At 38.5% G+C, this 27,450-nt stretch overlaps 1 protein-coding gene across 1 annotated transcript in view; it reads left to right on the top strand.

Moving 5' to 3' along the window:
* Window positions 1-27,450, top strand: part of LOC115430341 (netrin receptor UNC5D-like) — a 217,099-nt gene that overhangs the window by 104,651 nt on the left and 84,998 nt on the right. The window contains 1 exon segment of the mRNA XM_030150301.1: window positions 24,606-24,812. Coding sequence (XP_030006161.1) covers window positions 24,606-24,812 — 207 coding nt within the window.

The raw sequence follows: 27,450 nt of genomic DNA, 5'->3' as shown, positions 1-27,450 counted from the left end.
CTCACAATTTAGTCGTTTAACCCACATGGAAGCAGGCAGAAGGTGGAATTGGTAAGTGAATTGCAAGAGACCTAAAACCGATTTGTCTGATAGATGTTTGGGCCTGGTCCAGTGGGCTGACCTTCTGGGGCAAACTGAAAATTAGATTTTTTCTACCTGTGTGTTGCCATGTCACTACTGTTTGTCATACCGCCCACACACACATCAGCAGAGGAAGGACTTCGTATATAAACATTACGGACCTTGAGAGCGCCACACCTCTCCAGACAATGCATAATCTTGAATGATGTGATTGCATTATGACGGTAAGAAGAATAAAGGGATGAAGACAAAAGAGCAGAGGACCCGCTCGGACTGTGAGTGATAGATGGCGAAACCACGGAAATGGTGTGGAAGAGAATGCTGCGTCAAGCAGTCAACTGGCCAGGCATCGATTTAATCTTGTGCACTCTGATTTGACCATGTCACAGTGAGATTGAAAAGCCTAAGTGGATGTGGGGCTGTGTTCACTCACCTGAGCGCACCACACTGATAAGCCTACAATGAACCTAAAAGCAGTCTGAAACACTGGACCAAATAGAATGGGGGCAAGAACATCGCAAAACACAGGGAACGACAGCTGTTTCAGGACTGCTAACAAGCAGCTAAATCCACTAGAGGGGCCTGTCTATTGATTTCTTCAAGGGTTGGAGAAGTCACAAAGCTCATGCAATTGGATCCTTTGTATCCAATGGATTTTGACTCAGATATCTACAGAGATCCCTTTAGCTCAAACACCATCGATTGAGCTAAAGAGATTTCTTTCTAATGAATATTCTAATTGCTGTCATATGAACCGGCTGTGGTTAACTGCGTGAAGAATGTGTTTTTAAATAGGTTTGATAGATTTGAATAAAGGATAAGGATTAAGATGTGGTCTAATGTTTATGTATAGCTGAGGGAAATTGATATTGATCCCGGGGCCACCGTGGTTTCCATATTACATGTCATTTCCCTTCTCATCTGTCCTGGGTCTGTGTGGTCAGCTGCACAGGAGAGCAAATGTCACAAAATAATCTTTAATTAAAAAATGATGTTGTCTGGGAATCGCATTTGGGTCAAATCATCTTTGTTCAATCTTGCATCGCTTTGTGGGATCAGTCAATGTTAGGGATTAGATGTAAATCCTATGTATTTGATGAATACATTCATTATTGGAGAAACATGTCCAGACGAGTATACGCACTTTTGCTGACTTCCATACTTTGACGCACACACATACACACACAAATGCATTCTGCCTCACTAACTCGACTCAATAAACCAGGTCACAGTTACTCTTCACCTCTGCTGCTTGCTTGCGCATTATGCAACGCCGCATACACACGCACACAAACACACACACACACACACACACACACACACACTTGACAAGCTGCATAAACAGGAAGCACACAGGTCAACACAAGGCGGACCCCTCTCTCATGTTTTTAAGATTAACTGGCAGTCTCACCTTGACCTCCTGTGACTTTACTGTTATTTTGCATGCCACTCTTGCACCTTGGGTTCCCATTAGATAGATTGCCTTGGACAATCAAAACAATATTAATTTTACTGCTGTGCTGTGATCATAGCAGTCTTCGATTTTCCTGTAGAGAATCACTGCCACATTTAATCATCATCATTTATAGGTCTACTCAGCTTCTTCGCACCGTTTCTCATCAAAAGCTTTAACAAATTAAATGGCTCTATTCCTGACAAGTCAATAGTCGCACGATGTTGAACCACAATTATTCCAGTCGCAGTATTATCAACTTGGATTTGCTGTTTTATGACATTGTGCAAGAAAAGCAAGTTTATATTTTGTCCGAATCACTATTTTAGGGTAAAATATGTAATATTTACAGCTTCACCTATTTTTATCTCATTAGGGAAAGTGGGGAAATTGAGTAACAAGACTTGAGTCACAATTTTTAGGACTTCAGCTTCCCTTGACTAACACTGATCAGAGACCTGACCTAGACATAATGTTGACTTGACTTAGTCTTGTGGCAGATGGCTTCACAAGTCATTCTACTAAAAAAAGAAACAACTGAGATGTCTCATATGATAATTAAATGTATGATACTAACTAATTAATATACTGATAATATAGTCATTAATATACAGATAAAAATATAATTCATATTAGTATTTCATGTCGCCAAAACATCTTGACTAACTGGAATATGTTTGCATGGTTTGATATAATAGTTATGGCACTTATGGTGGAAAAAGAAATGAGATGAGTTGCTTAAGGAAAAGTAGGAATATGAGTTTGATTGGTCAAAAGTAATGTGAAAGGTGACTGTTTTCATTGTGCATGAAATGGTTCCTTACATTTATTTATTTATTTATCCTATGTTTTTTGAGATATATTGCTAAAAAGTATAAAGTCTTCAAATTATCGTTGAAGTACAAAACTGCAGTAAAAATAATGAAATACATTAACCACTATCAGTAATGTAAATCTTTTAGGCTAGTATCCAGTTTTGTTTTGGGTTTTTTTTTTGTTATGTTTTTTTTTTGTGTTTTTTTTTTTTTTTAGCTTTGAGATAATATTTGTTTATGTGACAAAACAACCGGAATTCTTTTTATCTATATGCCTGTATTTTGATTTCATAGCTTCACTTCTCATCGTTGTTCATCTGGAAGGCTTTTAGATGGAATAACTTTTCATGTTGCACATCATCAGAAGTTTTATCACTATACTCATCACTTGCATGACCTGGATAGTGGCTTGTCTTGTCAAACTCAGCTTTTAGCAGAGACTCGACTTAACACTTTGGGTTTGCTTGAAATGTAATGGTAAGGAGAATTATTTGTTGTTTGCATGTGTGACTAAGTCCTGCCTCTGCAGACAGCCATGGTAAAGTGCCCTTTAGAGGAATATGGAGACAGAGCAGCATTTGTGAGGAAAAAAAAACAAACATGAAAACTGAGAAATAAAACATATTCTGATTGTTTCACAGCGGTTATGTTCTAAAGGCTGAACTAATACGCTCACACCTTCATAGTGTATACAGCTATAAAGAAAGATTTATGTGAATATAGCTGAGACGCATTTAACCCCACTGTCCTCAGCCCTGTGTTTTGTCTTGCACATTCAGGGGAGAAAACCATGTAACCATAGTCACTTATAGAAACATATGCAGCAGATAGTTCAGTTGCATATAGTGTTTAATAGCTGATATAAGAGCTCCTGGCACTTAAGAGCTAACTCTGAAGCTTCACACTGGCAAAGTTACTCTGAACATTCTCTTCTAAATATTACTTTTGGATAGAGTAGTGCTGCTCAGTAAAAAGATATTAAGTCTCACTTTGAGCAATGATTAATTCAGGGAAACATTTCACCATTGCAGCTCTAGCAGTATCCTGCTTCACACTGATACAGTTATTCACATTGATATGTAGGAGTTGTCCAGTACTCAAGCCCAGTCCACTGAGCTGAATGCCTGTCCAACTAGGAATTATGTGTCTTTTGCTTTGCCCAAAAGCAACAGAGCAGATGCATTAATGAGGTTTTTATGTATGCATGTGTGATAGAGAGAGAGCAAATGGCGGTTGACTGAAAGTTTGGGTCTTTTTTTTTTTCCAAGTCTCAAGTTCTCTAATTGAGGCTTTATTGCCTCTGATGGTGGGCTCTGGCAGTGGGTTGATAGGGCCTCCCCCACCCTCCCACTACAGCTGCTATTGTCTTTTATCTGTCTTTACTCAGCATTTTGTTTCTTAAATTCCACACAGTGCAGTGCTGATATAGCGAACACTTACATAGGCATAGGCCCTGCTCCTTGGCGTAGCCTTTGTGACACTGAGCAATGAATGTGCCTCCTTAATTTTTGTTTGTCATGACTATTTGTACGGTATGCACAAATAATCAGGTTACATAAGGTGGAATCTGGGACACTGTGTGCAGAGGATGTGCCACAAGGTGCTGAGCATGCTCCCTAGCTCCCTTGCTTGTTTGCTTACTTATATGAAGTGAAGCGTCATTTGTGTGAAAACAGCAGAGATTGTGTTGACATACTTGTGTCATGTCCATCTAAGCTTGACAAATGAGGGTATTCAACCTGAAAAGATCTTTATTCTAGTTGTTTTGCTACTTTTTGTGTTCCTTTAAAGATTCATTAGGAATCCTTGGCACAGTGCACTGGGATGCTTAAGTTATTAAGCAGTAAAATGGGAAATTGTTCATTAGTAATGTATTGCGAAGTGAAGCGAGGGCTTTCATCTGCTTTGCTTGGCAGAAATGATATATGTCCTTCTGTCATTGGAAGAGCTTGTTAGATATGCTTTTGTGGCTAAATATTTCTTGTCCTATCAAAAAATCAGTAGATGACATGCCCGGCAGCACTCTACAGCCGATCTGATTTCAATGCAACCTTTACCTAAACTTTGTTCCCTTGTTTATTATTCATGTTCTCTCAATCACATGCCATCAGCTACAAAGCTTTTTGCTGGATCACATAGTCACCATTCACTCAGCTTGCATTACTGGGGCAGTTAAAAGTAACGTTTGAAGATGTCCACTGGGACATAAAATGCAGGGCAGACTGGGCTCCTGTGCAGTGCTGTGAACCGGTGGCCCTTCCACACTAAAGAAAATCAGACACTAGGTGAGAGAATAGTGCTGCTGAGAGAAGATGTGCAAGATAAAGTTACTCAGTTTCGTGCATTTTTCAGGGGCCATTAGCAATCTTTCCCTTTTGATATACGTGAGGATGCTGAGAGACACGGAAAAGCACTGTACAGGTGTTTGATGATCATGAATATTAAATGTCATGAGACCGCTGACTGCTTTCCTGATGGGTTTTTGGCTAACCTCCATTTTCTGTCGCTCTAGATCCACTCCATTGTGTCTTTATAGATTTTATTTTACCACATATTCCGGCGTAATATCATGAGTAAGTCATTACGTGGTCCTGGAGGATTACGTGGTCCATCTTCTCTGCCCGTGTCTGTTTAAATCTCCAGAGGGAAAAGGAAAGTAAAGCTGATGTAGCTGAATTAGTGTGACTGATATTGGCAGAAGTTAACACCTTCCTGTATAGTAGGAAAAAAAAAAAGAATTTTATAATGATAGATAAGCCTTTGAAAATGTTCAAGTCTTTCATGAAGCCTTAAAGCTGAACTTGAAACCTCAAATAGCTGTTAATCTCAACTGTAAAGCTCACAGTCGTGCAGTAGAATATAATGTGGATGTGTAATCAGAGAGTGTCACAGGTTAAATAATGATATGATATTTTATTCTGCACGCATTTAAACTGTGTTCGGACTTTACAGACTGCTACGGCTGCAAACTGTTGCAGTGTGCTCAAAGATCATTCACAAATGTATCACTGTGCTGCTGCATCAACTAAATATTTTATTAGTTTTACAGTGTGTGCGTGAAATAAGCCTCTCCATCTTATTAACCTCTCTAAATGTATATCATAGGAGTATTCCTAAATAAGCGCTTCAGTGATAAAGTCCTACACTTATATTCAATCTGGGTTATGCAGGCAGACTTTTGGGCTGACTTTTACATTTAGACCACTAAAATGGTTAGAAGAAAAGCAGCAGATGTTGATGATTCAATCCTCTAAATACTGACTCTGACAATGTCTGACTAAAAGAAATCACACACAATATTTAATTGAACCACCTTTAGCTTTTAGCTTTAATCCTTTATAGGGCATTCATTGAAATACTCTGAAATTCAAAATTTCAACCATCATGTATAATTGGACACTATCATCTACCTCCTTGTCGGTTGCCATGACAACAGTCTCCCTCCTCTTGTCATAAAACATCTGAGCAGCACTTGCTAAAAAAGTAAACACTTCAATGAAACTGGTCCCTAAAAACAGGACAGAGGGGCTAAAAAATCAAACCAGACGTAGACTAATGTTGTGAAGCAAGTTTGGAAGCACTTTATGTCTTTTAAAAAAAAAAAAAAAAAAAAAATACTTACTGAGATAAAAGATAAACAATTTTTCAGATAAAACACATTTTTATATTATTTTACATTATATTTAAGACAAAAGTCTGCATGTAACATGGTCGAAAGGACATGAAAATTATGTGCTACTATTTTTTAAAAAGATCTCTTTATTCTCTCACAGGTACATTTTGGGAATTGAACTAATTATGCAAGGCAGAGTGTTTCACAAAAATGGCCACTGTTGCACAATCCTTCACGATTTCCACATGTGAAGCAAGTGGACACGATGGGTTACACATGAAACCTGGAATGAGACTGCCAATTCATGAAAAACCTGCATGTCTGAATTAGAAAAACCACTAGGATCATCAAATTTAACACAGTGTCTTTATTTATAGTGCTATATAAGACCATTTCAAGCATTTCAAGCATCAGTAGGTACATCCTGGGGGGATATATGTCTGAATTTTTCTTTTAATATTGAGTCTAAAAAGCTGGCAAAGTGCCAGGTACCAAAATGTACCCAGTTTCATAGAAGCACCCAGCTTCAAAATTTCTATAAAATCTCTCTGAATCACTGTATAGTCTTCTAAAAACTGACATGCTTGTTGACCTCACTGAGGCACAGGATCGGCCCCATAATGTTTGCTAAAATGACCAAAAATAGTCACTTGTCCAATAAAGGGTTAATTATAAGATTCATTCTGGCGTGGTGTCATTTATGCTACACAGTGTCACAGTAAATGTCGCAACATGTATTTATTTGCAGAGTTTTATTACGTTTTGGCCATAATCTTGTATTAACGATGGAGGGTCTGGTCACTGTGTAAAGTCCTGCATAAGACTCTCAGTGGGGTTCAGGTCTGGACTCCATCTATGAAAATGGGGTCTCATGCTCCTGAACCACTCCATCACAATTTGATCCTGATGAATCCTGGTTTTGTCATGTTGGAATATACATTGTTGAAGCTAGACCTGACCAACTGAATCAACCCCAGATGTGTAGGCACTAGGCATGATGGGTAATCACTTCATCCACCTCTCTTCTCACCCTGATGAGCCCATCACTCTGGAACAGGGTCAATCTGGACTCATCAGACCACGTGACCTTTGTCCATTGAAACACAGTCCAATCTTTATGCTCTATATCAAACGGATGGTTGTTAAAGAGATGAGAAGCTCCTCACTGCATCAGTTATATGAATCAGTGCAGTAATTATCCAATGGAAGGCTCAAGTTAAATTTAGGAAGTGAGGGTTTGATTTGATTTGATTTGATTTGATTCACTAGCACGTGTATGCACATGCTCAGTAACACCATAAAACTCTCCTTTTAGGTAAACCAGCCTGAGTGAGATAACCCATCCAATATTCAGGTTATTTGGCTCCACACCACATCCACCTAAGACATTCCTTATCTGTTAAAGCTGCAGGAGCTGAAATCAGGTGGACCCCCCTCCCCCCAGACACACACCACCACTACCACCACCAGAATCTGAAAATACACACCATCCTTCTGCAGCTCTCTGCTCTCAGTCCAAATTCAAAAGACTAAATATAATTATAGATGAACCTGATGTCATTTCATGTTGTTATGAAAATGTGAAGGTGTTCGTCCAACATTCTGAGTGGACAGACAGAGCAGAGCAATAGTATCACATCCACTTCTCATAGAATCTGATCCGCAATTGTAATTACAACTGTCAGTAAGGTATTTAACCCTTTATAGGGCACTCATTGAAGTACTCTGAAATTCAAAAATTCAACTGTAGCATGTTATCGGACATCATCATCTACCTCCTCATTGGTTGGCATGACAACGATCTCCCTCCTCTTGTCTTTAAACATCTGAGCAGCACTTGCTAAAAAAGTAAACACAATAAAAAACTATTATTAGGTCATAAACTGACAAAAAATCACTCATATTCACTATTTACAGCACAGATGTCAAACATGCGGCCCGGGGGCCAAAACCAGTCCACCAAAGGGTCCAATCCATGGATGAATTTGTGAAATGCAGAAATTCACACTTAACATGTTAACAGTCAATTGTTTTACTTTAGGGGCCATGAAAAGCCCTACTTTAGTCTCAAGTGGGTCAGATCAGTAAAATACTACCATAAAAACCTTCAAATAAAGACAATTCCAAATTTTCCCCTGTTTTAGTGTGAAAAAAGTTAAATTACAGGAAAATGTGTAAATTTACAAACTAGCCTTTCACAAAAAATGTGAAAAACTAGAAATGTGTTAAGAGAAGGAAGTGCAATTTTACTAATATTCTGCCAGTTACTGAAATATTTTCGTAAATTTGCAGATCCATTGTAATCTGTAAGTTGTAATGCACATTTACAAATGATAAGCTGAGGCAAAATATATAGTTAAAATTGCACTTATTTTTCCTAATAAATTTCAGTTTTTCATAGTTGTTCATGTTATTCACATTTTTAAAAGGATAGTTTATAGCTGTAAACGTTTCCATAATGTAATTTTACTTTTTTCACCATAAAACACATTGAAATGTTTGGAGTTGGCATTATTTATTTATTATTATGTTATTAATTCACTGGTCCGGCCCACTTCAGATCATACTGGGAGGATGTGGCCCCTGAACTAAAATGAGTTTGACACCCCTGATTTACAGCTTCAGAATTTCAATAAAATCTCTCTGAATCACCAAAACCAACACGCTTCTTGACCTTACTGAGGCACAGTATTGGACCCATATTTAATGTTTGCAGAAATTACCAAAAATAGTCACTTGCCCAATAAAGCCCAGTGTTTTTCAACCTGTGAACCTTGGGGTCGCCTGGAATTCAAATGGGGTTGCCTGAAATTTCTAGTAATTGATAAAAATAAAAACAAAATTACTAATACAAAATAGTTTTGGATGATTTAGTATATATTTCATTATAATTAAAACACCACACACTTTTACTAATAAAAATCAAGTTCAAATAAAATGCAGGACATATTACCAAATCTTCATTGACCCGATCATGTGACTGCATGCGTTACTATGCTACAACCTGCCTGGACACAGTCGCAGCCAGAAAACCAGATCAAACAGAGAATGTAAAGATTTATTCACCTGCCAAATTTTAAGATTTGTGATATTAAAATGGGGTTATGAGGCAAAAAAACCTCTCTACCTCTGTGAAAACAAAATTGTCATGTCATGGGGAAGATTGGTCTGAAAACATGGGTAACAGTAGATGCAGAAGTATAGGATGAAAAGATCAATATGATGAATGAAAATTATGGATTTTTTTGCCTTATGACAAACAAATATTAGACACGAGCCTATAAACAAAGCCTTCCTCATTGAATTCAATCTACTGTGTTAAGTTGGGCATGAAAATTGAGAACATTTCCTGTAAAAGGGACTGGTTTTGGTAGAATGTTCCAGTAACAAAAATATAAAAGTACTTCTCTATAACTTTGATTTATTGTTCCCACTCTCCAATATATCTCTATGTTCTAAAGCGTGTGTACATTTTAGACAGGAAGCAGATTAAGGCTTAATGACAGAGATAAGTCCATTAAGCATCCAGTGATGCTGAAAGTGACTGCCATCAAACTAGCAAAGACCAACATCTTTTTGAAAAGTATGCCTTGTAATCGCTCTGCCCCCCAGTACAAAAAAACTGCTCAAGTAAGAAGTAATTGAGCTATAAAATGTTGAATATGGTAACCTACAAAGTACTTCACTATCACCCTCTATAATCAACCTTGTACATAATGACAGATGATTAATGATATTAATATATTTGCCAATATACTTGTGCCTAGTCATTTGCAGGATATTAACTTTTTTATTGGATCTCATCTCTCCTCCTGTCAAAACATTTAATAAAATGACAAAACAGCATTGTTTAAAATAAAGTTTAGCACTCTCAGCCTTTTCCATCTCAACACCATGGTAATTTATTCACAGATGCATTTAATAATAGAGTTCCACTTTCATTTATGGCGTGCGTTGAAGCTCTTAGGAAGGCCTGGAAATGGAAAAAGTGTGAAAAAGGGAAAGAAGGGATTGTTTTCAAGGGTTTTACTTATTTATCGAGCCCCTTTGTAAAGTGCGCTCACATTAGAGAAAGCTGTCAGGTTGCCGGCTTGATATCAAGTGAGATTGTATATGCCACACAATGCCTTTAATTATGTTGCTGTCTCTTCTCCGTCAGAAAAAGACAAAATGTATCAGAGGCTATATGGGAAAGAGTAAGAATGCAATTATCTTCTTTTGTCCGCTTTCACTGTCAGTCAGCAGAGATTTGTTTTCCAAACGACTCTAGTGCTAAAGCAGAAGAAGGCCATAATGCTGACAGATGAGGTAATAATGTGACTGTATGTAACATGTTAATAAAACCAATCTGTATGTACCTCGGTCATTACTCAAAAGCAGTGCTGTTGTTCATGTGATGGAAGGTCCCAGATGTTTCCCCCCTTGTCTCCAGTGGTGCAGATGATCCAACTGAAGCATATGTTTTGCTGTTTATAAGTTTAATTAATTGCCAATGAGTTTGCCATGTGTTTTATGTATTTGTTTTTGAATAAATGCGCAAAATAAAAATACAAAATTGTTGTATTTGGGAAGTAAGTCCCATCATGTGCCAAACTTTTTGTGCTGGGCATGTATCCTGAAGATTTAGCTGTAACTTTGCAGCGGTTGCAACTTTTACAAGCCAGATAGATAATGGTGCTTTTATGGAAAAGTATGGACATACCTTCTGTTGGTTTGTGGATAAAAGAACTAGTCTTGCCTTGGAAAGGCTAACATATGTTGTTAAAAAGAAGGACAGGAAATGTGCCTGTTTACTGGGTTTGTATATGGCTTTCTTGGAAAACCACAGTTCTGTATGATTTGATTTCCTGTTCTGTGCTACATTTGTACACTGCTATGATTTTATAATTTTAGAATTATATTAGAGCTGCAGTAGTACTCGGGAAAATACCGAACTGTTCAGTTCGACCTGCACGGGACAGTCCGCCCTTATGGACCATGGTTTTTCAGTTTTGCAATTGATTTGGCATTGGTGCTTTTTATACTGTATTACAGGCCACTGAGCATGTGTGCCTGTCCAGGCAGATGAAAGCCCGCCCCCACAAGTTAATGTCCAATAACTGTTGTGCCTCCATAACAGTGATTGAGGGGATTTGGCTTTATAACTCGAGGGTTTAAGTTGGTCCACTGTCACATCTCATCTGTGTAGTAACTACACATGGAGTGGAGAAGCGGTTGCAACTTGTATCTCTCTCTCTCTCTCTCTCTCTCTCTCTCTCTCTCTCTCTCTCTCTCTCTCTCTCTCTCGACATGCATGGGGAAGCCCCGCCCCTCAGTGAGACACAGCGGACAGACAAGCGTCTTTAGACTCAACACACATGCAATACTGTGACACGCTATTACAAGGAAATGCGTACGGTAGATAACCATGGCATTGTTATGCAAAAAAGGAATTTATTGATTTAAAGAAACAAAAAAGGCACTTTTTTCAATGAGGTAAAAAAGGGCAGGGGCTCAAGCATCCTTTGGGCCCTATGTGTGCACAGGCCTGTTTTATACTACTGTAGTGCTGCAACAACAAATCGATTAAATCAATTCATAAAAGAGTTGGCAACCCCCACAGTTTTAAAAAAAATCCTAGAGGAAACCCAGACCCTGGACAAGTCGCCAGTTCATCGCAGGACCAGTATATAGAGATGAACAACCAATCGCTGTCACATTCACACCTATGGGCAATTTTAGGTCAACCAGTTCACCTGTCAGTGCATGTGTTTGGATGGTGGATGGAGTACCTGGAGGGAACCCACACAAACATGGGGAGAACATGCAAACTCCACACAGAAAGGTTGGAATTGAACACAGGACCTTCTTAGTTTTATTGAATTATTATTTTTTTTTTAAATTATTCTTTTATTATTTCTCTTTATTTATAAATGGCTCAATTTTATGGTAATTACTTTCAGGTTTGTATTTGCTGTCTGTGTGGATTTGTATTTTTCTGCCAGGACTGGAGCAATGCTATTTCTTTGTTCATTTGTTAAAGAAAAATAAAGGCAAAAAAAAAAAAAAATCTTTGGTATTCAGCTATCAGATGGGCTGTTTAGGCAGAAGGAGAGGAGCCTTTTAAAAGCTTCGGTCTGACCCCGTCAACACTAGATATTTAGGAGCATCCGGAAATGTGCTGGGAACAAATGGCTCCTCCGTATGTTGGGCTCTGAGTCTGGAAAATAAATGTCGACAAGTATCGGGAAAGGAGCTGACACATAAAGCATGCCCAAACCCCTGTTTTATTGAACGATAAATTCAGTCAAAGCAAAGTTCAAGGCTTATATTTTATGTCTATATTACTGTTTGTATTCAGTACGTTTGCATTTAAATGTGCACTGTCCATCATTGAGACCCAGTCTTTATTATTATTTATGAAGTCAGAGGTTTGAGTGGATTTTGCAGGATTATCCCTGCTCTCTGGACTGATATTGAAGTCTAAAGCTTATTTGTCGTATTTTTAGTTTCTTTGGTAGAGGAAAAAAAGTCTTTTAGTGATTTTTTTTTTGACGTATAAATATGAAAGGAATATGCAAATGAATACGTGGGATTGATTTAGATGAGTTTGTTTCCCCTTCTAAATATTAATATGTGTATGAGTAAAATCCTATGGAGAAGTGGTTGATGGGATAGTGATGGGAGACTTTTTTTGTCAGGTTGACATCCAGGTAACCCACTTTTGCTTCAGCATGTTTACTCTTTGATTATCGGGAGAGCTGAGGGAAGCACTATCTCCCGCCTGCCAAAACCGGGCTGGCAAGCTGTCACAACACAGATGAAGACACATATACCACCTGGGTATTTGTAGGTGACACACACACACACATTCGTACACACACTCAGGGGCACTGTACTCTACCATACACAGTAACTGTATGCATACACACATGTGGTTTGTATTAATGCGCTCACATTGTTCTCTCCCCCAACAAAACAAAACAACAACATATATTCCTGGGATGCTTTTAAAAAAGCACTACATATGTAAATGAAATAAGCGCACCACAGATTTAGTCACACACAATTACCAATCCAGAATCCTGGCAAATTGATACTGCATCTGTATGATTTTACATTGCACATATATTAATATAGGTCTTCCCTGAAGCAGTTAGGTCCATGTCAAGCGCATAACTGCATTTTTCTCTGTGGCTCTGCTGTGAAAGCCAGAGATAATTTACTACCTTACCACACTAATGTATAATGCAAGTGTGACTGCAGCGGTTTAATTGCAATTTTTGCGTATATTGCTCTGAAACATAAGTACAATACACACCAGATGTGTTTTTGTCAGAGTAGTTTGCATTTTTAGAGCATAAAATTAACATTAGAATGTATATAAAAGCCTGCGCTTATTTACAATGAATATGTTGTTTTGTTTTTTTTTTTGTCATTTAAAAATAAACAAATTAAATTATATTATTCTTTTTAGTATATATTGAAGTTTTAGTCTATGAGACGAAGCTGTGTAATAGAACCTAATGTGTTTATTCATTCATTCATCTGCAGTTATTTATAGTAGTTTTCATTGTTGATCAGTCAAATTTGCGAAAGATATTTATCACAAACTGTTGCCAAATGACTATTCCTAATCCAAATCAGTTTTGTTAGAAGGAGGACAAATGTGTTGGCTGGAACATCTAATGGAGTTTGTCATTTATCTTATTTTAAGTCTGAAGGCTTTGTGCTCTGACAGTCTGTGCTGTTAGCTGAAGCCTACCGACACCAAAGAAGGAAGAGTACAGTCAGAAACACACAGTCACAGGATGAATGTTGGTTTGGATGTGAATGAGTACAGCGTGCAGTGCTTGTGCAAAGCTTTCCTCTCCTTTATTTCCCACCATCCAGGTGTGCTTAAACAAGGCTCTTAACCCCCTGCTGCTCCAGCGGGGCTGCTGTCCAACAGATAAGAGTTAGGTTGTAATAAGCAGTTCCCGTGTGTGAGTTTAAGTTTGAGCGTGAAAGGCAGCTACTCACTGAACCAGAACAGAAAATGCGATGCCTTAAAACGCTGTTGCATGGGTGTGAAATAGTTGATCAGAGCTGAGGCTCGACGTTTGTCTGTTCTTGTTTTGAATGGACAACATCTGGCATGTTTGCAAAGAAAACTACCTTCAGTTGCGATACAGACATTATCTGTGTGCATGGGCATGTCTGTCTGTTGTGTCCTTAGATGACAGATGAGAACTTTGCATCAATATTTGAACAAAGCATTGAAGCATCTCTTTTGGTTGAGGCCTTGCTGTTTTTAAGAGGAGAAATTAATTGCTTGTGAAACTCCAGTTGCAGAGAGTTTGAGTTAGTGAGTAGAATTGGAGCTCTGGGCCTTTCTATAGTCTGACTGAAGTCTCAGAGACACTCGCCTGAGGACAGGTTGGAGAAGAACCACAAAGAAAAACGGTGATGTGATTTTAAACAATGTTAAAAATTCATACCACCTTGAATTCATTACTCATTTGGCACAATATTGGAATAACATGGCAGTCTACCTGAGCACCTCTATGTGCATCCAGCTGGCATACATATCGCAGGGTTGCTAAGCAGTTCATTATCTGTCAGCTTATGTAGCTGTAGGCGGCTGAATTGAGGGTATTGTCTGCAAAACACCGAACACAATCTTCAAATATTATCAAGTTTCTCAGCCCGTTTCCTGGGAAAAGAAATCCCATCTATGGCCACTTTTCTTTCCTCTGCTGCGTACTTGTCATTCAGAAAGTGTCGTGGACACAGAGGAAGTGGGCACGGGGATTGTGCGCCACAAAGGTTGTGATCCTGGTGGGCCAAAGTTGGCTGAGCACCCAACGAGAAGTGCCTTTCTTTTTTAGACTCTCAGGTTCATAAGTACTTCCTGAAAAAAAAAAGAAAGAGTCGAACATTTTCTGCACTGTCTTCCTGCCGTGCACTCGGTTGATCTGAACAGATGCTCCCCCAGTGCTTCTCACTATCTTCAACACCCACCTATCATCTGCTTCACCAATCTCCCTCCACCCCCATCTCCTCTGCTAGCTTCACCTCTGATCCTCTATCTTGGCCATCCATCTGCTGCACGGATCTGCGTCAGTACTGCCTATGAGGACACCTCACAGTGGGCATATATAATTAATGCAGCGCTGACCATTGCCAAGCTGTATTTATTCATGTATTTACACAGGCACATTAGTCCGAAAGACTCTGTTTACACAAAGGCAAAAACACAGCAGGAAATAAATCCACAAATGCATCACCATTTCTCCAGCTTGTTGTGCACCTTATTTTTCAAACCTGGTACTGAAATGTCACCAGAGTGAAGTAATTAAGAAATAATTATGCCACGGACTCTTAATTAACAAACGATGAATGAATTACTGGATATATTTGTTAATTCATGGCCAAGCAGCTGCTCGTGGCTTATAAATGCTGAATGCTATCTAGTGAGGTTGGAAATTTGCAAATCTGATCTCAGTAAAAAGCAACCGTCCGTCTAAGATATCAGTTAATTTCGCAGCATTTTTCAGAAATTAAATGGTTTCCAGTTCTTAGTGTGAAAAAATTATTCAGAAAATGATATGTAATGTAAAGTGTTTAAGACCCCAAGCTACTGATTATTGGATAAGACATTAAGGCGATGTTGCATTTTATTAAAGCCATATATTCTCTCCCATTCCCTCTGTTACTCTCTCTCTTTGTTCAACCAATCACTTAGATATAAGAAGCATTTTTCTCCCTTTTTTCCCCATTCATTTGGCCCATGCACTTAAATCACATAAGTATGAGTTTCATTATGTGGTGCCTCAAACTGGTTGGAGGATTGAAATCAAAGACTGTGGATACTTAAATTCAATGCGGTTCAGTTGACATTATTCATAAGACAGAAAATAAAATGGCAGGCACATAAACACAGATGAGTAACCTTACATTGAAAACTAGCAAAGTGGAAAGAGTTGTGGTGTATGTACTGAAACTGCAAATGAAAGGTCTTTTATATTCATTATGTAGCACCTTCAGACTCAAGCAAACACAGCAACACAAATCATCAGACCAGCTTATATAGTCAGGCTTTGGGGAAGGTCTGAGTCTGCAAAGAGAATAGTTACTGTCATGATAAAAAGCAACTCTAGCACTGAACCACAGCACTTTTTTTTTTTTGCACACTTTTTTTTTTTTTATTAATATTCAAATACACCTTCACCTTTTGTCTGTTATGGCTTTCCACATAAAGTTCAATAACATCATTAAACATAGTTAGCTGATCATTAAAACTGTAATAACCCAGGATCTTTGAATTTGCATATTTTCACATGAGGTTTCTGTTAAAAATCTTTTGTAATTGTGTGAGTTCTGCAGCTTCAGGTTTCACGCCACACTTATAAAAGTTGCAAAGTGCGTGACGACTGGGTCATTCTCTACTCTTCGCCTTTTACGCCTTCATTAAAGTCAGATTTCGCAGGAGCTCCTGGAAAACTCTCCCCTTTTAGCAGATGGTTGTGAAAGTGCAAAAATGTCAAGTTCGTCACATTCTGCACACTCAAGAACATGAAAACTGCTTTTGAGTGAAGGGGTTGTGAAGGTAATTAATCCTAAAACGATGTTAAATTTTACAGAAACATTACAGCAATCCCTGTTAATGATGCTACAACATGACAAGTCTGCTGTCATGAGCCCACAGTGACAAGCAGCCAAGTGAGTAGAGAATGTTCTGGCTTATCCGAAATGATTAAATGAACTTAACAATTCTTAACTGGCTTTAGCACTTGTACACTTCTGCGGTTTTTGTGTTTTCCTTTGTGGATCTCTGTTGATTTTTTTTTTTTCTTCGAGTTTGTTGTACTATGAGATCCACCAGCCTTTACTTGTTTTTTTTTTTAAGATACTGTGAAGTATTACGGGATTATTGCATCATCGGATACACTCATTTATACCAGTGTAACAGGCCAAAGTACACCCTCGACCTGAATATACCCTGGGTTAAAGCAGTCTAGGCCAGATTATACCCCACTGAGCTATATTATACCCCCATGATATTAGTAGCATTGAGTGATATACACGATATAAATTATGGCCTATTATATTATAAACAGTCAAATGAATTGAACATTATGTTACAATTGCATTTAAATGTTTTGTTTTTAATGTGCTTTTTTTCTAATGTGTAAACGCTAATGAGAAGTGTGGTAATCATCTCTGATCTTTGTAGAAGTCTAATATTTTTACTGATTAAGGTTTAAGATTCTGATATTGGATTAAAAATTCTTTGTGACAAAGTTAGTAAGGGTAAGTATTTTACCTTGCTGACATGTTTCGACTACGTCTGCAGCCTTCCTCAGAGCTTCATCTGACGTGTGAACATGTGAAGACTGCAGACATAGTCGAAACATGTCAGCAACGTAAAACACTCACCCTTACTAAATTTGTCGCAAGAAGAATTGCTAATCCAATATAAGAAAATGACAAAAATGAACATAATCAATGTTTTTCTGGTTGAAGTAATAAAAGTAATTTAGAGTTTTAAAGGAGTGATATTTTGCTTTTTTTTTTTAAAAAAAAAAATGGAATTATGCATTTTAAAACATTTCCCTGTGGTCTACATAAACTGTAAATGCAATGTTTGGGTCTGAATTCTTCATTAATTCAACTCCACAGGTCCATCTTCAACACTATTTCTGAGTAATGACACCAGAAAGGTCATATTGAGTGCTGGCCCTTTAAATGCAAATGAGCCACTTCATGACCCACCCCCTCCAGGTTGTTGGCTGTGCTGCTCTGTCCTGTTCAACCACCTGCTGAATATTTTAGGTAATCGGCTCGAAGTTTGGACATATTTTCAGTATGGACTACAACCACTGCTGCTGACAAACAATTATGGTGTACTCTGAGAAATGTTCGTCGGAAGTCTGGACCTTATATGTGCAAATGTTGTGATATAACTAGTTATAAAACATAACAAATTAAGCAGGAATTGAAATGGGTTGTAGAAATCCACTCAATTTTTGCAGGAATGAATATAAAGATAGTTTTGCAGCACCTGGAGGGTTCAAATTCAAACTTTATGAACTATTAGGGTCCAAATACACAAATAAATGAACCAAAGACTAATAAAAGTGGGTTTAGATAAATATGACCCCTTTAAGTAATTTATCTCCATTTATTTATAATATTACCCTCTGTGTTTTGCCTTTTTTCTGTAAAAATTTTGTATTTTCCTGTATTTAATTTACTAATTGTGCAGATGCTCATAAAAGCTCAGATTAAAGTTGAGGGTTATTGTATCGAAAACAGAGAAAAACTCAACCAAAAAATGACTTTTTCCCCAAATACAAAAAAAATGTATGAAAGACTAATAAAAGTGGGTTTAGCAAAATATGACCCCTTTAAGATGTAAGTTAGTTAGTTTTTTTACTTAACTTACCTGACAAAGCTGAACCCCAATAAAATGTTGAAAAATCAAGTACTACTTGTCTATATCACTCTACACTGCTGATATCATGGTGGTATAATCTGGCCCGGGGGGGTCTATTCTGACCTAGGCCATTTTATACCCAGGTATAGTCTGGCCTGGTGGGTATACTTTGGCCTGTTACACCGGGCTGTAACTCTTTGTCTGAGCTTCTAGGTTAAAAAGACGATCCATGTCTTTGGCAAATCTTAACATGTGGGAGTTGACGTGATGCACGGTCCTGCAGCTTCTTAGTTTCAAATCGACGGGCAGTAGAAAAAGGTTTTAAGGCACGTTAAGACCCGACGCAGAGACAGACAGAACACCTGCTGTTGTTGTGTGACCCTGTGGAATGTTTGCGTCCGTTGGATCTGTGCAAGTATGTGTGTGGGCTTGTGATGCAAAGAAGTTTTTGGCAAACATCAGCCCGGCTCTTGCCTCCCTCTCTCTCTCTCTCTCTCTGTCTCTCTCTCTCTCGCTCTCTCTCAGCAGTCGTCTCTCTGTGTGAATCAGCCTGTGCTACCACCCAAAGGCTTTAGCAAATTAGTTCAGTCAGCTTGGGGCTCTTTCCCCCTCATTTCTTTTAGATTTTCATTAAATGCTATGAATACATTGAACTGACATAAGAGACCACACTAACTCATTGCTTTTAATTTTGCATGCCGAGAGATTGAGTGTTTGCTGCAATTGAGGAAAACATTTATGAGTTTTCTTGCATTTCCAGGAGGGAAGTTTGAGAGACGGACAGAGAATCAGAGAGGGAACGAAGGAGAGAGGGTGTCTGATAGAGCCATCACTCAGCCCTTTGGCAGTGATATCTTGTTTTCCTCTCAGCCTGGTCTAGATGTATCCGTGCCCCTTCTGTGTTATTGCCGAGCTGAAGCATTGGTTGTAGATCACTGTGAAAACTGTGAAGCACAGGGCACAGCGGTCTCCTGAATGACAGGGGTGAAGCGTACTGGATAGACATATTCATCTTCACCCTGTCCTGGGATAAACCACACACATGAACCAATAACAGCCACACAAAATGTAAATGAGTCACATCCTTGGAAATCTTAGTGGAGACAGAAAACCTGCTGCAGCTCAACATTGCTTACCGACCGCGTCAATCATTCTGCAGCTGCTTTGTTGGAGCCACACGTCACATGATAACAGTGTGAGTTATGCCATCGATGTATGTGTGTGCAAGGTGCTAGAGGGGCGTCTTATAGCTCTAGTTTTGTGTCGCACTCTGATGTGATGTATATGCTGTAAAAGTAAAGATCCCACACTGTTCCCTGAGACAGTTAAGTTCTTATATTTGGCCCTGGAGTCACATGTCCCTCCAACAGCCTCATGCTAAATCACTTCAGGGTTTCCTTTCCTTTGTCTCACTTAACCCATAAGGACAAAAAAAAAAACAGCCACCGACAACTAAAAGCATCTAAACTGTTTAATACCCTTTGATCCATTAATCTTGTCAATCCATGTAAATAATTAGTGTAAAATACAGTTTGTCATCTTTTCATGGTCATCAGATATGACCCATTTGGACGTTCAGAGGCTCCATAGTGAATGAGGAAACACAGCCATCTTCTATAACATTAATTCACCAGTAAAACCCATAGAGTTTGATCAATGACAGTGGATAAAGATGCTTGTTTTTATGTTCAGCTAATGGTATCTTTGCTGAAAAAGTCACCTTTTGTTTGGTTTTCTCTGTTTCTAATATAATAACCCTCAACTTTAATCATCAGCATCATCAGAATACTTTATTACTCCCAGGAGGAAATTATTGGGTGTTACAGTCACTCCATGTGATCAGTGAATTAATTACAGGAAAATACCTGAAAAAATGCAAAATAAGGAGAATAATATTACAATAAATGTTGATAAATTGATAATCTATCTGGAGTGGTCATCAGCCCGTATTAATAATGCTAAGTTTAGAACATTGGAGATGTGGAAAAAAGCTGCAGAAGATGTTAAGAAACTGTTGTCTTGACATTTGAGATTTTCATCTATGATGACTCTATTTGTCCTGTTAGTAATTCTGATTAATACTCTGCTTATTCAGTGATTTAGATTTTTACTTTATTTGTTAGATGCTCAATACTAGATTGTGTGTCCCACAAGGAGGGGAATAATGGTGTGTGTGTGTGTGTGTGGGGGGGGGGGGGGGGGGGCAGAGGGATGTGTTCTGTGTGTAATATAGGTATAGTGTACACTTTTTGTTGTGTAATGTTGAATTTGTTTAGTTTTGCAAACTGAAATTTAAATTCAATAAAAACAGTTAATTACAAAAAAAGATAAATCACTGAAGAAAGGTTAAATATAGAAAAAAATTCCTTTTCTTTCTTTTGTTGTGTAATGTTGAAATTATTTATTTTTGCAAATTGGAATTTAAAATCAATAAAAACAGTTGATTACAAAAAATGTTGATAAATCACTTAAGAAAGGTTAAATATGGAAAAAAAAAAAAAAAAAGTCTTTTCTTCCTTTTGTTGTATAATGTTGAAATTGTTTATTTTTGCAACCTGAAATTTAAAATCAATAAAAACAGCTGATTACAAAAAAAATGTTGATAAATCTCTTAAGAAAGGTTAAATATAAAAAACAATTCCTTTTCTCTATATTTACAAAAGTAGGACTGGGTTTTAATGAGTTAATCTGTCTGCTGCAAACTTTTCCACCTGCTAAATAACACTAAAAAGGTGACGAGACATGGAAATAAAGAGTGTAACATCCTGTAAAACTCCACCAGGGTGAATATTTGAGGATTAGCTGCAGTGACATAAAACTGTCAGAGCATTACTATAATACCTGATCTATTAACAAAATGAGTCAATACGTGGAAGGCTGCAGCTTTGTTTGACATCTGTGCGTTTGTGTATTCATGCCCCCATCTATCATCATCGGGATGCACGCTCACGTCTATGTTTTGCATCTATCCAAACACAAATACGGCATGTCAGAGCTCTGTGCGCAAAACAAATTGGAGCACTCTGTACAAAAAAAAGCTTGCCTGGGGCTAGTCATTTTGAAATTAAAAGCATGTCTTTTTGTTCAGCCTCAGTTCTAGGAATCAGGCGGAGAATGTGAATGTGTCGCGTGGAGGGGAGAGGAACACTGAGCAAGTGGTTTTCACAGCCAGGGAATCACACAGTCTTTTATCTATTCCCTTCAATCAGGAGACATCCGGCAGGAAAGGTAGGAGGATTAGATTAGCTAGAGAGAGGGAGAGAGAAAGAGGGAGTGGGTTCTCTAATCCTGATGGGGTTTTCAGAGGTACACCCATCACTGTAGAGAAACATGCAGTGTGTAGTGAGGAGCTGGCATCGGGAGGGGCGGGCGCAAGACGGTTTGCCTCACTAAACCCTTCACACTTGCATGAAAGAAGCTCCAGCAAACTAGGGGATTAGTCAGAGTGTAATTACACTTGCAGGGCATTAGAAGTAGGAAAACGTGTACAGACTAGAACTCACCTTAAATGGGCAGAGAAGACTATGTAGCCGCTGTGTCTTTAACTGAATTAAGTGTCCTTAATGAACTCTTGCATTTAAGAGATCAGGCGGACTTTAGTGGTTGATACTGTAGATCTACTTCACATCTCCATCACTTTCAATAAGGTGTTCATTGCAGTGTATTTCAGGTCGATGTTTTCTGGCTTATATTTGGTTACGAAGTCTATGAATAATGTTATCTGTCACGCACAAGTATGTTTTGTTGACATGTTTGATCAGCTGATCTGTTGTTCAGCAGTAATTACATGGTTCTAAGCTGAATCCAATGTGTCTTAAGGTATTATACCACAACCTGCCTCACAGAAATTATGTTCATATGCAAATAAATTGCAAATCCAATTATTTTTTGTAATAACATAATTCCACGTGCTTTACATTTTCCTAGGAGTATTACCCGTTCCTCAGTGTTATTGAAAGGAAGCATAATTTCTCATTCTGTTTTCTGAAAGTTCTTTTGCCTTTCTGCAATGAACAGAAATAGGTGTGAAATGTGGATAAAGAAATCTTTCTATCCATTGTTAAGGCAGTAATAAGCACCTCAGTCAGGATTGGTTCAGTAATGAATAAACTGTGACATTTGTTTATCACATGTTTTTGGACTTTTTTCTGCATTAACCCTTTATAGGGCATTCATTGAAATACTCTGAAATTTAAAACCTTCTTGTCAGTCGGTGTGATAATAGTCTCCCTCCTCTTGCCTTAAAACATCTGAGCAGCACTTGCTAAAAAGTAAATACGTGCAATTAGGGCTGTGTGAATAATCGATTTTAAATCAAAATTGGATTTTTTAATAAGGACGATTTTTAAAAAAGGGAAATCATCAGACTGATTTCATCTCTCTCTTGCCTCTGGGTGGCGTGCCTCCGGGCTACCGTAGGCTCCTCCTCCTATCTGTGAGAGTGGTCTTTCACAGAAGTCTGTGTAATGACCTTAAATCTGTGATGGGCCCGCAGTAGTGATACCAATGTAAGCCTTGGTCCATGCACAGATCCCCCGATTCAAATATAACTACATGGGGATCTCATATCTTATGTGGTCCATGCATGGATCCGTACTGTACCGTCTTCTTTAGATCCAGGTCTGGGTCATGGGGGCAGCAGCCTCAGCGGAGTAGCCCAGACAGCCCACTGCCCAGCCACACCCACCAGCTCCAGGGGAATCCTGAGGCGTTCCCAGGCCAGCCCAAAGATATAATCCATGCAGTTTGTCCTGGGTTGGTCTCTTCCACACACGGATCCCCCAAATTAAATATAACTGCATGGGGATCACTCATCTTACATGGTCCACACACGCACAGACGTATGACTGATGCCTGTCGCTGACTTACATTGGTACAACTTCTGTGGTCCCATCACGGAATTTTCGGGGATTCCGTGATACCATCACAGATTTGAGGTAGGGAGCAGTGCCTTGCATCGTGGGCTGCTCATGAAAACAACATGCTGACTTCTGTTGTCTTTTGTAGTTTTACCCAAAAATCGAAATCAGAAATTTAGTTTTTAGAGGAAAAAATTGGGATTTTATTTTTGGTCAAAATCGTGCAATAAAATAAATGTTATATGGTCATAAACTGACAAAAATCACTCGAATTCACTATTTACTGCTTCAAAATTTCTATAAAACCTCGCTGCATAGTCTTATAAAAACCAACATGCTTCTTGACCTCACTGAGGTACGGGATTGGCCCCATATTTAATGTTTGCGGAAATTACCAAAAATAGTCACTTTCCTGATAAAGGTTTGAACTGACCCCTCTGTCCCTAAACCCTAACTTTGTGTTTTCAGCATCTAAACCTGACCAAAAACAGATCTTCTGTTGGAACAAAATACATTGTCTGCAAGGACTTCAACCTGGCTCCTATGCAAACACCTCAGTATGTCAACATGAAAGAGCCTGTGGATGCAGTCACATCTATAAAAGGATGACTGTCAGAGAGTTCATATTGCCATAAAAGACTGCTCTGCTTTATACTTTTTTGTTCCAGCTTTAGTCCCACGGCTCAGCTTGTTTTCCCAAACGTCTTTCCACGGAAACTCCTGTAAAATCAGCAATTTGCCACAAGCCACTGCAGCTATGTTTCTCCTACTGATACTTGTTAGAAAACAGTAAAGAAAAGCAAAACATACTATAGGTACTGCCACCCACTGCCTCCCATTCCCCCGAAGGAATGAACACCTGAATGCTTCCAAGAGATAGAGAAGATGTAATTAAATAAAGCTAGCACGCTAATGACATCAATTATTTTAAAGTGCATGTTACATACAGTACATAATGCTTGTTGTGCAAGTTTGCGAAAACAAATGTGGCGTAGCTGTGTGTTTAATACTCTATAACGTTGTCTCTATACCCCTGTGTTCCTAAAATATTTAACAGTGAGATGCTCAGGAGAATAGACTGTAGCGAACTTTCTGTAAAATATTACCGTGTGTTGTAATGCGGCAGTGGAGAATGGACTTTGGGGATGGCATGTTGTTCAGGTGTGTTTTTTTCTCATATTGTGTTCCAAAACAATTTATTTGAGGGAGGTATCGCTCTGAGCACACCTGCTTCCTCTATCCCTTTCTCCCTCATTCTCTCGGTGAGGGAGTGAGGGATAGTCATGCTGGCACTGAGCAACAATTTGCCCCTCCGTTCTGCTCTTTTTTGTTTGTTTTTATCACTCTGAGTCTGAGTTCAGCGCTGTATTTTATTCTGCTTCAGGTCCCAGAGGTGAATCTCTCCAGCATGGCCAGTCCGGGACCCTACCCCACTTCCTGGAGGAGCCTGTTGACGCTTACATCGTCAAGAGTAACCCCATCAAGCTCCGGTGTCAAGCACGACCCGCTCTTCAAATCTTCTTCAAATGCAATGGTGAATGGGTCCATCAGAGCCAGCACATGTCTCAAGAGCACACTGATCTGGGGACAGGTAAGACAAGTGCACATTAAGGCCATCTACGACATAATATCGCAATAAATTGTTTGAAGTAAGACAAAAATGCACATGGCATGCAATTTGAACTCCATTCTTCCCCTGTCAAGTCTTTATCCCTTCATTTTAAGTTCTGGCATTAATACCTTTGATGTCTTAAGAAAGAACTTTGCAAATGGGACTTTATAAAGATGCCTACAGCTATGTCCAACCCTGCAAATAATATACTCGCCTCAGTTCTTTAGCGCATGGTGTTTGTCACACTTGATCTAAACTGAAATGACAACTGTTACGCCATGAAAGGCACCCACTTGTTTAATTTTTGGATTTGACTTTGAACTCCAAATGGTGCCTTCTCACTGATGCAACTTGCTGAAATTCAGTTGTTGTTGTTTTAGGTTCAAAATGAATTCATTCATACCACAAGAAAAAAAGGCTTTCCTAATGCCCCTGCCTGTTTTTATTGCATCATCTCACAAGGGGTATTAAATATATTGTGAAATCCATTATGTTTATTCATCAAATTGAATAAAAGTGATACAGTAACTGAATTATGCTGTCTTTTTACCCCTAAAATGTGCTTTCATGCATTAAAATAAATAGTGCTGTGTAAAATGTCTTAATTTTTTTGTTGTAACCAGTGCTACTTTTGTGGCAAATGAATTTTTCTCTTTATTTAACCTTTCTTAAATGATTTAGCATGATTTGTTACCTCCGCCAAGGAAGGACGGAGGTTATGTTTTCATCAGGGTTTGTCTGTCTGTCTATCTGTTTGACTATTACCAAGATAACTCAAAAAGTTATGGACGGATTTGGATGAAATTTTCAGGAAATGTTGATAATGGCACAAGGAACAAATGATTAAATTTTGGTGGTGATCGGGGGTGGGGGGACTGATCTGCCTTGGCGGAGGTCTGCGCTCTCTGAGTGCTTTTCTAGTTACTTTATTATCCTCTGCATTTTGCATTTTTTCAGTGAAAATCAGGTCTTTTCCTGTATTTAATTCACTGATCATGTAGATGTTCATAAAAGCTCAGATTAACGTTTTGGGTTATTATATAAGAAATAGCGAAAAGTGACTTTTTCAGCAAAATACAGTATATCATTCACTGAACATCAGCCAAGTGTCTCCATCCACTTACAGTGATTCATCTCCATGGGTTTTATTAGTGAATCAATGTTGTAGAAGATGATGGTGTTTCCACGTTCACTACGGAGCCTCTGAACATCCAAATGGGTCATATCTGATGACTATGAAAAGACGACAAACTGCATTTTACACCAATTTTTGATAAGATTAGTGGATCAGCAGGTATTAAACATTAGAGATCAGTAGATGGTTTTGGTTGAAGGTGGCCGTTTGGGTCTTTATGGGTTAATAAAGTTGGATGGGTTAATACAGTGCACTTTGAGATTTGCTGTCAAATGTAAAGTGCGTTACAAAATTATTTTTTTTAAATTAATTTTTACATTTTTTATTATTACAGTTGAGATCTGGACATTTTTAATATAGTTTTTAATAGTGTGTTCCTCTTGTAACTAGATGTATAGGAACAACTTTAAAGTTTTTCACAACTAATTAGGTGCAATATTGCTTTGAACACCAGATGACCACAATCTAATTACATTATGAAAGAGGTCAGGATGAAGCCGGAATATTTATGCGCCTGCCTCGGCTGCTATTAGTGCGACAGTGTTGATGCTTCACTTAACACACAGCACCAATCAATAACACCCCACCACCCCACCCCGACCCCCAGTTTAACAATGGACCTCTAAATTTTTACTGCCTCTACTCTGGATTCATAGCTCTGCTCCCATCTGGCTCCTTATCGTGATTCTTATCTGTTTCCTCCGGGATGGCGAGGAGGAAGCCCAGGCATACACATAGGAAATGACTGAGGGGGAGAGAATAAAAGCAGAAAAGGAAAGCGTCTTAAAAAAAATCGGTGTGTATTAGAATCTCATGAAGTGAAAGCTCTGCTGGACACTGTCAGGATGTGTATGACAAGACAAAGAGCTTTTAGGGTCAGCGTGTGTTTCCTTATTGTGACCTTGACCAAGTTAAAGACCCTCAAAAACAGACGCATTGACTGTATTTGAACACGTCAGTTTTATGTATGTTATTTATGCCAGTGTGAAGGCTTGTCTTCCTGTCAACACCTGAGACTGTTGCTATAGTACCTGAGCTAAAAGCAGAGGTGACACAGGCAACTTCTACCAATTCAATCTGTAATCAATTAAATGAAAGAGAGACATTGAAGAGAGTGGGAGGAAGTGATTGCGCAAGAGCTTTGGATCACACTTTAATTTGTATATTTTGCATTATTTCCATTACAGAGGTATGAACACAAAGCACATAACTCAGGTTTGAGTCAAGAATGTACAGAAATAGAGATGAACTTTGATATTTTATACCAGTGATTTTAACTTTCATATGCAAGACTTTATTTTACTTGACTGTATTTGTTTTTTTAATGACAGTGCCACTTGCTGGGTGCCCATATTAGAGTAAAAAAATATGTTTATATGCTGGATTATCTCAGAAATTGCTCATTTATAGCCATAGTCCCTAGGCAGATGACAAAAACAAGAACAATACAAGCAACAGCATGTGAATACAAGCAGAAAAGGA

This window comes from Sphaeramia orbicularis, chromosome 12, assembly GCF_902148855.1.
Source record: "Sphaeramia orbicularis chromosome 12, fSphaOr1.1, whole genome shotgun sequence".
NCBI classification, from domain to species: domain Eukaryota; kingdom Metazoa; phylum Chordata; class Actinopteri; order Kurtiformes; family Apogonidae; genus Sphaeramia; species Sphaeramia orbicularis.
Note: the sequence above shows the minus strand (reverse complement) of the source record. Positions and strands in the feature narration are given on the sequence as shown.